Genomic DNA, 14,340 nt, shown 5'->3' with positions numbered 1-14,340 from the left:
GGCTAGATCCCGGCGGTCTATAGCACACCCCAAGCACTATCCCAGGGGAGGCTCTAGTAGTTTTTTTACCCAATGTGAGTATTGCCCAGACAGACTCCGACTTATCCATTCCATCACTTATTATTTCTTTACAGTTTACCTCATTATTGACATACAATGCTACTCCCCCACCTTTACCTTTGTTCCGGTCGTTCCTAAACAGCACATACCCTTCCATACCTGTACTCCAGTCATGACTACCGTTCCACCACGTTTCGGTTATTCCTACGATATCCGGTCTCATTTCTCGGACCAGGAGCTCCAATTCCTCCATTTTGTTACCTAGGCTTCTCGCATTGGTGTATAAACATCTTAATTTATGCCGTTTAGCCTCCCTCCCATTTGTTATCCGATTTGGTACCGACACTGTACAGCCAGTATGACCTATTAGTCTAGTATCCATCCCCCCCATCTTCCTTATGTCCAATCTCTTCCCCCCGGCTATGTCTGTTCTTGTCTCGTCACCCTCCTTCTCAATGTTGTAATTTGGCGTGGAGATTAACTGGACATCTCCCAACCGTCTCCCCTGAATTCCTAGTTTAAAGCTCTCTTGATGAGATGAGCCAGCCTCCCTCCCAGAAGTCTATTTCCTTCCCTACTTAGGTGAAGTCCATCCCGTGAGAACAGTTGCCTGTCCCCGAAAGCCTCCCAGTGGCCATACATCCCAAAGCCCTCCTTATAGCACCACTCCCTTAGCCAACTATTTATCATCACAATCCTGTCAGCCCTTTGCTGCCCTTCTCTAGGAACAGGCAGAATCCCACTGAAAATGATCTGAGCCTCGATTTCCTTAAGCGTCTTCCCCAGCCTGGCATAATCTCCCTTGATTCTCTCTAGCGAGAACCTAGCCGTGTCATTCGTTCCTACGTGAAGGATGATCAAGGGGTTCTTACCTGCTCCTTTTAGGATCCTTTTCAACCGCAGGTCCACATCCCGTATCTTAGCGCCCGGCAGACAGCACACCCTTCTGTTCTCTGGGTCCGCCCTGGTCACAGGCCTGTCTAACCTCCTCAGTAAGGAGTCCCCAATCACATAAACCTGCCTTTGCCTGGTGACAGTGCGATCTACTAATCTATCCCCTGTTCCCTCTAGTCGCAACCCCTGTCTGTTCCTATTTTCCCTTATAGTCTCTCTTATGCCACCCTGTACTGTCCCGGGGCCCAGATTTGGTGCTGTCTCCATCAACTCCTCCCCTCTTTCTATGGGACTAGCCGCTCTTCTCTTCTTCCTCACCCTTCCCCCTTCAGTGACCATCTACTGCACCCCTTCCTCGTTATCCAAACACCCAAACCTGTTTCTGAGCTCTATTTCTCCTTCACTGACCCTCCTTTTCCTTGGCCTGCTTCTCATGGTCACATGCTTCCACTGCGCTTGTTCTCCCCCCGACATTCCCCCCTCACAGACCCTGGCCCCTGCTTTCACCTGTACCCCTGAGCATTCCCCTTCAACCACCCCTTGCCTTTGCTCCATTAGCTGCTCAAACCCCCTTCTAAACTCTACCAGGGTCTCTACCTGAATCTCCAAACCTCGGATCTTTTCTTCCAGCAGCTCTATTAGGCGGCATTTCATGCAGACGTACCTCTGGCCAGGCACCCCCGCTAGGACCATGTACATACCGCAGCTGCCACATGCAATCATCTGCATTGTGTCCCCCGCTGCTTGGTTCATGGCTGCTGTGGTCTCTGCCCACTGCACCTGGGGGAACACAGCACGCGGGACACTGCGCCCTCCTGCCTCCCCGTCACACCTTTTGAGTAATGTTGATTGCTAATTTGGCTCCTGAACCACTGAGGTCTGAGTATCACTGATCTAAACTAAACTAAAATGGGACTTTCACTCCCAGTGATGCACCATGTAAAGTCATGGGCAGAAACAGACATTACCACTACCAAGAACATACAGAATGAGCTACTCCATTACAGCGTAAACACTTCACAGCAAAGATGTCTTTTGGAGTAGTGTCCAAAGCTGGAGACAAAGGGAACATGGGAAAACTAGTGGCAACAGTGTTTCCAGGTATTGGAGACCTGACAGAAGTAGTCATGAAGAAGGAGGCAAAGGGAGTAGGACAGCAGTAAACTTGGTGCAATATACATAATAGGAGAAAATATAAGACAAGAGGGAAGAGACCTATGTTAGGATGGAATAAAGCAGGTTTGCACTGTAGTCACTGTCTATTCAGCAGTGTTTGAACAAAATATCAGCAGTGGCATTAGCTGGTTACCAGTGTGATATCAAAACCAAGGACTGGAGTCGCTTTTACATATGTGAGTTGCTGCGAGTTTAACATGAAAAATCACAATCAGTATTTAAGTGTTGAAAGCATTCCTTTTGTTGTAGGATTAACTAACTCATGAGCATATTGAGTTTGACCGACATTTATGAGATAAAAGGGAAATGTTTGTCAACTGGTAGGGTATGTGGCTCAACCCACCAGCCTACTTTCTATGGAGCACATCCTCTGAAAATGGTAGACCTACTTGTCCCTGTCTTTTAATACTGACCTTTAAAGCTGCCTCTGCCTCTTCTAAAGCAGGCTTAGCAGCCTCCAACTTTTCTTCAGCAATGGCTTTATCTGCTGAAATGCTGTCTACAATAGCCTGGGCTTTATCTTTCACTTTCTGTACTTCAGCTTTCACCTTCTCAGCAGCCTGTGCTTTCACAGTGACTTCTTTCAAAACCTAAAAATGGGGAAAAACACAAACAGCAAATATCAAAGAAAATACACTGCTGAAAGAATTTGTTACTGTGTATTAATTTTCAGTGTAAAAATCCATCTGTCTAATTTCATATCCATGAACTATTAGGATATTCAAATAAGGATATTACATTCACTATTGTCATGCTATACCACAGTTCCCTTTTTAACTCCTAATTGACTCCTCCTTCTTAAATTATTCCTTGTCAATGAGAAAATGAAAGGAAGCACAAGACGTTAAAGAGCACTGCACATACAAAGCTATGCCTACCATGTCAGCTTTTTCATTAGCAACCTGAAGCTCCTTTTCTTTAACCTCCAGCTCTGTGCTTAGAGCAGCCACTGATTCAGATGCCTCTTTCAATTTCTCCAATCCAGTATTCATTCTACAATTTAAAATACAAAGCAAAGAGCATAACAGGTTCCTTAGCTATTTTATGATTCTCCTTTTAAAATTATTCTTCTAACAAGATGAATATGAAAGCTACTGCCAAAAATGTTTCATGTCAAGGAAATTGGTACAAAAATTGTCATCGAAGTTTTCCATTATGTAATTTTCCACTATCCTTGTTTATCAGAAATTGGTGTTTCACAGGTTAAACAGGAATTTTCTATTAAGACAATTCAAATCGGGGAGAAACCTATGGAACTCTGCATGCACACAATGACTAAAGATTGCTGAATATTAGGGCTGTTGATTAATTGCCATTAACTCATGCGATTAACTCAAAAAAAATATCGCAATTAATCACAGTTTTAATCGCACTGTTTAACAATAGAATATCAATTGAAATTTATTCAATATTTTAGATGTTTTTCTACATTTTCTACAATCTCTTTATCATGAAAGTTGAACTTACATTATGTACAAAAAAATAACTGCATTTAAAAATAGAACAATGTAAAACTTTAGAGCCTATAAGTCTACTCAGTCCTACTTCTTGTTCAGCCAATCGCTAAGACAAACAAGTTTGTTTACATTGACGGGAGATAATGCTGCCCACTTCTTATTTATGTCACCTGAAAGTGAGAATAGGTGTTCACATGGCATTTTTGTAGACGGCAGTGCAAGGTATTTACATGCCAGAGATGCTAAACATTTGTATGCCCCTTAATGCTTCAGCCACTATTCCAGAGGACATGCTTCCATGCTGATGATGCTCGTTAAAAAAATGTGTTAATTAAATTTGTGACTGAACTCCTTGGGGGAGAATTGTATGTCTCCTGCTCTGTTTTACCCATATTCTGCCATATATTTCATGTTATAGCAGTCTTGGATGATGACTGAGCACATGTTGTTCATTTTAAGAACACTTTCATGCAGATTTGTCAAAACGGAAAGGAGGTACCAATTGGAGATTTCTAAAGATAGCTACAGTACTCGACACAAGGTTTAAGAATCTGAAGTGCCTTCCAAAATCTGAGAGGGACGAGGCGTGGAGCATGCTTTCAGAAGTCTTAAAAGAGCAACACTCTGATGCAGAAACTACAGAACCCGAACCACCAAAAAAGAAAATCAACCTTCTGGTGGTGGCATCTGACTCAGATGATGAAAATGAACATGCATCAGGCCGCACTGCTTTGGATTGTTATCAAGCAGAACCCGTCATCAGCATGGACGCATGTCCTCCGGAATGGTGGTTGAAGCATGAAGGGACATATGAATCTTTAGCGTATCTGGCATGTAAATATCTTGTGACGCCGGCTATGACAGTGCCATGAGAACACCTGTTCTCACTTTCAGGTAACATTGTAAACAAGAAGCGGGAAGCATTATCTCCTGCAAATGTAAACAAACTTGTTTGTCTGAGCAATTAGCTGAACAAGAAGTGGGACTGAGTGGACTCATAGGCTTTAAAGTTTTACATTGTTTTATTTTTGAATGCAGTTATTTTTTATACATAATTCTTCATTTGTAAGTTCAACTTTCATGATAAAAGAGATTGCACTACAGTACTCATATTAGGCAAATTGAAAAATACTATTTCTTTTGGTTTTGACAGTGTAAATATTTGTAATTAAAAATAAGCATAAAGTGAGCACTGTACACTTTGTACTTTGTGTTGTAATTGAAATTAATATATTTGAAAATGTAGAAAACATCCAAAAATATTTAAATAAATGGTACTCTATTATTGTTTAAAAGTGTGATTACTCACTCAATTAATTGTGATTATGTTTTTTAATCGCTTGACAGCGATCATTGTTGGGCTCAAGACCAGAGAGTGAACAGTAGATAACCATGTAAGGGAACACATGGCCTGTAAAAGGTGCTTTCCCCATTTTTAACTAAAACCTTCTCTCTATAGTAATTCTTGAAACTGTGAAACTAACAATTACTTTACAGGGAAGTCAGTTAAACATAGCATCCATTTCTGATTTGTGGTTCACCCAAAGAAGTCTGATTTTCAGAGGGTGGGAAGCATTTTCCAATAATTGGGATCCTTAGAAATATCTCACAATGAGACACTAAAAAATTAAGGCACCGAATCACTGGGCATTTGTTCTGGCTAGAGTTTCAAAAGTACCTTGATCCTGCAACTTGAATCATGTGACATCAAATGAATGAATGAAACATTTAATTTCTAGGTTGAAAAGCCTACATGAACAAATATTAGAAGGTAATGCCCAACCAAAGTGAGTCAAAGAATGTAGAGCAGGCTGGGAAAATTCATAGACTTTAAGGCAGAAGGTACCAATAGATCATCTAGTCTGACCTCCTGTATAACACATTTCACAGTTACCCTTGTCCTGAGCCCAATTACATGGCTAATGCACATGTTCCAATCTTGACCTGAAGACGTTAAGAAATAGAGAATTCCCTACTTCGCTTGGTTAATCACCCTTTCTGTTAAAAATGTGTGCATTATTTTTAAATTGAATTTGTCTGGCTTCAGCTTCCACGCAATGGTTCTTGTTATGCCTTTCTCCACTAGATTAAAGAGCCCTTTAGAACACAGCATTTTCTTCCCATGAAGGTCATCAAGTCACCTCTCAATTTTCTTTTTGAAAAACTAAACAGATGGAGCTCATTATGTCGCTCTGTAAGGCATTTTCTCCAGCCCTTAAATCACTTTTGTGACTCTTTTCTGAACTCTCTCCAATTTCTCAGCCTTTTTAAATGAGGACACCAGAACTGTACTCAGTATTCCAGTACTGGTCTCACCAATGCCATACATGCCATAAGGCAGAGGTAAAAATCATCTCCCTACTCCTATTCACAACTTCCCGTTTATATATACAAGGATCTTGTTAGCCCTTTGACAAGCCATTAGACATCACAGAGGACAAACAACTCAACATGAGCTCCCAGTGCTATGATGTGACAAAGTCGCTGCTCTTTTGGCAAGCTGAAAATGCTAGGTTTCTTGCCTGCTGGACAGGAAGATACAGGAAGGCTTAGGCAGCATGAATCACCAGACACAGCAGCACAGAGCTGCCAGTCAGAGGACAGGGTGGCTGCCAGGACTGAAGCAAAGAACTTTGATTCTTCAGATACAAGAAAAGGAGAGGATGAGTAGAGCAACAGAATGGAGCTGCCAGGTCGACGGCAGGCTAGGGACCTAGATGTTGACAACCACTAAAGCCAAGCCTTGGAAGATGTGCACTGAGCTGAGATCTGTGGTGGCTGGGAAGGTCAGAGATTTGGTCTGGCCTTGTGGTTTTAAAAGACCCTAACCATTACCAGAAAGGCAAGATGATGGATTCATTTGGCAACCAAGCCACAGTATGCACTGTAGTTAAGTAAGCTACAGTCTGATTCCTTGCTGAAGGTGTCCAATACTGGTTGCAATTTATTTAATTGCAAATTGTAGACTGGTGCTGCAGGGGCCAAGCAATTTAATTTACACATCATTCCTTGATTTACACACTATTTTAAACATATTTAAATATGAACTGTAGAGACTTGGATGATTTAAAAAATATATTTGAAAATTATCTGGATCATATCAAACCACCTTGTTGGGTTTTCTTGAGTAGAAGGTCCATCATCCTGAATCTGCAGAGGATATACTGAGGCTCTTGGGCCATGAAAGCAGAAAGCATGCATCAGAGGAATGAGAGATGCGCTCCAGAATTCACAGAAAGGTTAATACCCATCTGTTTCACATAAAACAAGATGAGATTTTAACAAGAAAGCACCCTTCTGATAAACTAGATGTTCTTTTGAGTGTAAAATCATACCACATGTACGTGTTCCATTGCTCATGTGAAAAATATGGAAATAAGAGCTTACTGTGCAAAGTGATGTTGTTTATGACTGAATTGCTTTGAAAAACAAACTAAGATTCACATGTTTATTTACCTGTTAAGTACCACTTACATTATTTCATTGTTATAGATTTAAATACTCTAGCTTGTAGGCCAAAAAATGGCACTAATATTGGATAAAATATATTAATACCCACAAAATGAAAAACCTGAGAGGCAAATTCAAATCCAACATCAGTGTTTTCTTTATAAAGTGATCAGAATCATCAATTGAGATCACCATTGATTGTCATGAGCTGTTCTGTACCCATTTGGGGGAGAGAGAAAAAGAAAAAGGAACAAATAAGGCATTTTACCTATTGGCCAATGTCTTCACCTCAGCATGCTTTTCTTTGTAGGTAGCTTTATATCCCTGAATAAAGGATAGGTAGGATTTTGGAGTCACATGTGTAGAACGTCTATATCTCTGGAAGTAGTCAACACACTTCTCTGCTACCCCATCCTGGAAGGAGCCCATACACTGCACCACCTCCTTCTTGGTTTCAGTGGTGCAGTCAATTTCATATGAGGATAGGAAGTGTTCAGATACTTTAGAGAAAGGAAAAAAAGGTTGTGAACTAACCCATTTAAATTAGTTTCTTACATGTAAATATTGAAGAAAACTTCTACGACAGCATGCAGTGTGTCAGCAACATCATGGAGAAGAGTTTTACCTAATTTACCTATCAGGTCTCAAAAAGCCACTGAACTCAACATCATTTTCTGGAGTGCATGTGGGCTGAACAAGTGGCATATTTTTAAATAGCTTTTTATTTATATGGGTCCATATGCAAACACACATTATACTATCTTCATCAGAGTGCTGAATAGATCAGGCAACACTTGTTGGCTAGAGACATCTGCAAGTAGATTCTACACAAAGGGTTCTGGCTATCTGATACACAGCATATTATTCTCTTCTGCACATCTGTCTGGAACTCTAGATATTAAGAGCCAACAAATCTGTTTTAAAGCTGTGAACCAGGAGGGGCTTTTACAGAAATGTTTCAATTTACTTGAAACAAAACTTTTTTCAGATTTTTTGTTGTGATTTAGCCATTTTTCACCCTTTGTGGTTTTTTTAATTGATCAAATTTGAAAATGAAATGCCATTTTGAAATAAAACGTCAAGTCAAATGAAACGTTTCAAAGATGTTGAAACAAAAAGTGTCAACTTTTGGGGGTTTTGGGGGTTTTTTTTGGTTGAAACTATTTGTCAAATTCAACCTGAATTCACAAATAGTTTTGGAGCCCCCAAAATGCATTTTTCAGCAAAAAAATATATTAGCTGAAAAAGTTTTGCCAAACTCTAGTTGAGAGTCTGCAATGCTATCTGTTTAGCACTACATTCTAAAAACAAACTAAACAATTGGGGGAAGTTATATGGTAAACACTGATGTGATACCTCAGCTTTCCAAAATACTTAGGAAGTTTATTTGTGTGAGAGGCTGATCACTGACAATTAAGCTCCCCAGATGGCCTGGCTAAGATGCTACAGGTTATGTGGTGATATTTTGCTTATCATCAAGTCCTATGGCCACTAAATAAAGCTTCATTCTACTGACACTACCCTCAGAAACCACTATTGAAGCTAGTGGCCGTTGCTAATAGGGAGACACACCTGGTCACTAGAGTTGGTCGTCTCAATACTTATTCATTTCACATAGGCATTTGAGCAGCCAACAGAACATAAGAGCTCTTAGTCATTTCTGATCTTGCTATTTTCAAATCAATGACTTAAAGGTAAAATATTCCATATCCCAGCACCTAACTCCTGAGCCATCCAGCCCCCCATATGTAGCAATCACCACATTCCACCTACTGTTCTCAGGCCGTATGAGAGAAAGAGAAAGGAACATGTGCATTGTACTTACACAGCTGATCCAGAACTCAGCCTTCTGTATTTGTCTTCATCTAATAGTCTTGTTCACAGTCAAAGTGGGCATTGACACCTTACAACCTTGGCTTACATATCTGTCAGTTACTGTTTGAACATAACTCTCCCACAAAAGACAGACTTGCACTGAGTTTGTTATCCTGTCCATGACTCTGTGGCCATACTTTCACACAGGGACGGATGCCTTTATTTTTTCACATTTATTCTCAATAGTACGGGTTGGCTTTTACCAAAATGAAGGTTTAGGGTGAAGTTACCCATGTGAAAGGGATCAGGACACAGCCTATGTCCCACTTAAACCCTGAAAATGGGGTATACGACAGGTATAGGCATTGTGCCAGTGTCCTGCCCAGGATTCCTTAGTTCCCAGTTTTCAGAGCTGCTAAGCACCCTTAGCTCCCATTAACTTCAAAGGTAGTTGTGTGAGTTCAGTATTTCTGAAATTGAGGCTGTTACTCTAAAAACTCATTGTATTGCTCATGTGGTTAAATAGAGCTATCAACTCTGCTTATTTTGAAAACTAACATGGTATTAAATCCCTTTTATTCCAACTCATAGGTAGAATATTCATTTTACTTTTGAATTGAAACGATCATCCTCACTAGTTTTGAACCTATTCCGCCCACTCTCCAAACCCTACATCATCATCCACCTATTTCCTGCCGAAGAGCCTCTAGAACATTCCCATTAACTATTAACTTAGTGAGAAAGTGAGCACTCGATAATAAAAGTTTTCTTCAGAAACAATCGCGTTGAAGATGATTTCATTAAAATATACTCATTTGTGATGTTAATGATATAGTTATCCTCCCAAAAGAAAAAAGTGCAACCAGCATAATCTTCACATTTCTTCCTCCCATGTTGGCTAATTATTCTTTTGTGGCTTATCTGCTAAATATGCACACACTCTAGTAATGTTTTCGGGAAGAATTCCCTTCTTGACTGGTTTCAAATGTGCAGGTTTAATTTCTTTCTTTTGTTCAGCGTTTTCACATCAGGACTTTTTCAGGTAAGGTTCAACAATATGGAATGTTTTAAAATATTAGCTATCAGGTTACTTAAACAATGGGTCCAGAAATATATTTTACTAAATAATGTTCTGGTATTTTTCTAGTCAACTTATAGAGTAATGGATGTGGATTTTTTCAGCAACATTCCACGGCCGCTTTTAGCAGATATTTGGGCAGCATGCAAAAATATGAAGTGGAGCATCTTAGAGAAGGCAGTGAGGGGGGAAAGGAAACTTAGAGGGTAGCCAATTATGACTTAAAACTTGTTCTAAGTCCCGAAAATAAAGTATTTATTATTTGTTTTTAATCTTTTCTTTGAATGACTAAAGGGTATCTTTAAGGGTGAAGGATTTTTCCAGTATCACATTTTAAGCCTTTTTTATATAATGGACATTTGCCTTTAAAAGAGACACAATAGAGTCTTTTATGATTCTGGGTGTCACAGACTACACTATTAACCTCAAACAGAACAAAGAAAAGCTTAATCCAATATTATGAGTCGAAGAAGCTTGCCCATTTAGTAAGGGGGGGAATTTTCCCTATTTACTTCATTGAATTTCCAGATGCAGCATAGCAGGACTACAGAGCTGCAACTAACACTCACCTGCAACCAGTGCATCCTTAGGCCACCGGCTGAACCAGTCTGTAGTGCAACCAGAAATAAGGGCAGGGAACTTCAGGGCTCTGTTTCGGAATTTTTCACCCACTGGTGAAAAACAAAGTACTACATGGAGGTTCTGACGGACTCTGGTCATGAAATATTCATACAAATTCTCATTGGTTGGAGGTCGACGTGGGTGCTCCTTTTTCATGACAGGTATGAGATCACTAGTGATCTCATCAATTTCATCACGTGCAAACAAGTTGGAGACCTTAACAAAAAGAAGCAGATTTTTTAAAAGCAGTTTGGTGGGCTATTGTGACTGGAATGATGTACTGTGGAAGCTCTCATTCACAGAGCATGCCAAGTAGGTGCATACAGTTCTGATATAAACACATTGGGCCCCTCGCTCCACACCATTTCATCAGTTTTATGTCATTGACTCTATCAAAACCAGTGGAGTCACACTGGTAACAAATTGGTCTAAGAATAGAGAATCAGACCCACTATGACTAATTTTACTTGCTGCTTTAATACACTTGGGTTAATTTCCCTCTTTTAGTGTTAAGTTAACTAGTTAAAACACCTCTCTGGAACAAAACCTGCCACCCTAAATACAATGTATGTTAGTAATTTTAGGTATAACTTTACCTCCTTCCCGCACAAGCCTATTTTACTTCTGAAAGTTACTAAAACTCTGAATCAAACAGAAAACTTTATAAATGTTTAAGAAACAAAGTTCACATTGTTTCAGATCTCATCCTTTATTTCTATAATGTGTCTCAGTTTGAGTTTGTCAAGACATCTAGAAGACCTGATTCACATATTTTCATTCTAAGGGATTAATAGCTCTGCACTAAATTTCATAGAATCATAGAATTATAGAAGATTAGAGTTGGAAGAGACCTCAGGAGGTCATCTAGTCCAACACCCTGCCCAAAGCAGGGCTACCACCAACTAAATCATCCCAGCCAGGGCTTTGTCAAGCAGGGCCTTAAAAACCTCTAAGGATGGTGATTCCACCACCTCCCTAGGTAATCCATTCCAGTGCTTCACCACCATCCCAATGAAATAGTTTTTCCTAATATCCAACCTAGACCTCCCCCACTGCAACTTAAGACCATTGCTTCTTGTTCTGTCATCTGCCACCACTGAGAACAGCCGAGCTCTTTGGAACCCCCCTTCAGGCAGTTGAAGGCTGCTATCAAATCCCCCCTCTTCTCTTCTGCAGACTAAATAAGCCCAGTTCCCTCAGCCTCTCCTCGTAAGTCATGTGCCCCAGCCCCCTAGTCATTTTCGTTGCCCTCCGCTGGACTCTCTCCAATTTGTCCACATCCCTTCTGTAGTGGGGGGGCCCAAAAATGGATGCAATACTCCAGATGTGGCCTCACCAGTGCCAAATAGAGGGGAATAATCACTTCCCTCGATCTGCTGGCAATGCTCCTACTAATGCAGCCCAATATGCCATTAGCCTTCTTGGCAACAAGGGCACACTGTTGACTCATATCCAGCTTCTCGTCCACTGTAATCCCCAGGTCCTTGCCGCTTAGCCAGTCGGTCCCCAGCCTGTAGCAGTGCATGGGATTCTTCCTTCCTAAGTGCAGGACTCTGCACTTGTCCTTGTTGAACCTCATCAGATTTCTTTTGGCCCAATCCTCCAATTTGTCTATGTCACTCTGGACCCTATCCCTACCCTCCAGCGTATCCACTTCTCCCCCCAGCTTAGTGTCATCTGTGAACTTTCTGAGGGTGCAATCCATCCCATCATCCAGATCATTAATGAAGATGTTGAAAAAAACCAGCCCCAGGACAGACCCCTGGGGCACTCTACTTGATACTGGCTGCCAACTAGACATCAAGCAGTTGATCACTATACATTGAGACAGACGATCTAGCCAGATTTCTATCCACCTTATAGTCCATTCATCCAATCCATACTTTTTTAACTTGCTGGCAAGAATACTGTGGGAAACTGTAACAAAAGCTTTGCTTAAGTCAAGGTATATCACGTCCACCGCTTTCCCTATATCCACAGAGCCAGTTATCTCATCATAGAAGGCAATCAGGTTGGTCAGGCACGACTTGCTCTTGGTGAATCCATGTTGACTGTTCCTAATCACCTTCCTCTCCTCCAAGTGCTTCAAAATGGATTCCTTGAGGACCTGCTCCATGATTTTTCCAGGGACTGAGGTGAGGCTGAGCGGTCTGTAGTTCCCCGGATTCTCCTTCTTCCCTTTTTTAAAGATGGGTACTATATTTGCCTTTTTCCAATTGTCCGGGACCTCCCCTGATCACCACAAGTTTTCAAAGATAATGGCCAATGGCTCTGCAATCACATCAGCCAACTCTCTCAGCACCCTCAGAGGCATTAGATCCGGGCCTATGTTCTGGTGCATGTCCATCTTTTATAAATAGTCCTTAACCTGTTCTTTCACCACTGAGGGCTGCTACAGCTTTGCCTCACCACACAGTCAGATTCTGTGATGGAGAGATGACCAATTTGTATTAAGATTCCAGTGCCGCATATCACTTGAGACTGCATTTGTAAAACTGCTGCCATGATGTCTAAGAGACTACTCACATGAATCAAGCTACCCATAATCAGGCCCTCTCTCTGCTCCCTGATTACAAAACCGAAAAGGATGAAAGAAACAAGAAAGTAAAAATTGTACCTCTCCAGATGATAAAACATTATTCAGGTATTCTAAGAAAGACTCATCTTTGATCTCATTATCTGTAAAAATGAAGCTGATGCCCTTTCCTTGTAGCCCTGCTGTCCTGTACAAGAGCTTCAGGTCTTCCATCAGGTTTGAAGTGTTGTATGATCTAGAGAAAAAACAGTTATGTTGCCACTCAAAACTTTTAAACGGGGATGTTGGTAAACAAATGTGCCCAGCAAAAATATCTTTGCATTCAATGCACAAACTATGTAATTATGCTCAAGAATATCCATTTAGAGTGGTTAAAGAGCCACAGCCCATTTTAAGTCTCAATTTAAATAAACATACCCAATTTGTAATTTTGTCATCATTTATTTTTTTAAAAGAGGTAAATGTTGCCCCCTTTCTCTGTTACTCTTAAAGACCCACTCAAACACAAAAGGGATTAGTGATGCATGGCAAACAAACCAACCACACAAAACACACTCTCAAAGGCACAAAGTAAACTAAATTAAGAAAACATTTTTCTCCAGGCTTTTAATTACAGTAATCTTAGGCATTAACCTGTTATTTTTTGCTTATTTAAGAACGTCATTCAGACTGGGAGGACACATTGAATTTCAGCACAGAAAACAAAGGCAAACATTTTTAAAAAGCTCTTAAGGATGCACACGTTTCCATTCTCAACTGTGGTTGCTACTATATGCTCTGCTTGTAGAAGGAATCCAAAACCCAGAAATCAGAGTACACGTTTTTTAAATATATCTTGTTCAACAGCCTACCTTGTTAAAGTGATCTGGAATGTAGCATAGCCAGCTATGAATGATGCCAGTTTAGTCAAGCTCTGCTTTCCTGAGCCACCAACTCCAACGAGGAGAGCATTTCCACGAGGGGTGCGAATCACACGAGAAATCTACAGATCAACATGGCAGTTTGTTGCTAAATATATGGAATGTTTGTGCCAGAACAATTTAAGCCACCATAGCAAGGGGAACCTTTGAATTAGTTAGAACCTTAGAATTATCACACTTTTATTTTGTGAATTACAAATCCTTTAATTTTGAAAACTTATTTGTATGAGAAACTGATCACATGTAAACACAACATACCATTATAGCACAGGAAGTGCTGTTTCCACTTTAAATATTACTATATGATAACAGTGTTGTCTTGTCAGAATAGAT

The 14,340-nt window shown here is 40.5% G+C and overlaps 1 protein-coding gene across 1 annotated transcript in view; it reads right to left on the bottom strand.

The window, feature by feature from the left end:
* Positions 1-14,340, bottom strand: part of DNAH5 (dynein axonemal heavy chain 5) — a 248,587-nt gene that overhangs the window by 66,371 nt on the left and 167,876 nt on the right. The window contains exons 56-61 of the mRNA XM_065398374.1: positions 13,939-14,069; positions 13,169-13,322; positions 10,500-10,767; positions 7,306-7,537; positions 3,009-3,123; positions 2,544-2,720 (exon numbers count right to left, since the gene is read on the bottom strand). Of these exons, the coding sequence (XP_065254446.1) occupies positions 2,544-2,720; positions 3,009-3,123; positions 7,306-7,537; positions 10,500-10,767; positions 13,169-13,322; positions 13,939-14,069 (1,077 nt within the window). The remainder of the gene's footprint in view (positions 1-2,543; positions 2,721-3,008; positions 3,124-7,305; positions 7,538-10,499; positions 10,768-13,168; positions 13,323-13,938; positions 14,070-14,340) is intronic.

Source organism: Emys orbicularis, chromosome 2 (assembly GCF_028017835.1).
Source record: "Emys orbicularis isolate rEmyOrb1 chromosome 2, rEmyOrb1.hap1, whole genome shotgun sequence".
In the NCBI taxonomy this organism is placed as follows: domain Eukaryota; kingdom Metazoa; phylum Chordata; order Testudines; family Emydidae; genus Emys; species Emys orbicularis.
The sequence above is the reverse complement of the archived record's forward strand: the minus strand, read 5'-3'. Positions and strand labels throughout refer to the sequence as shown.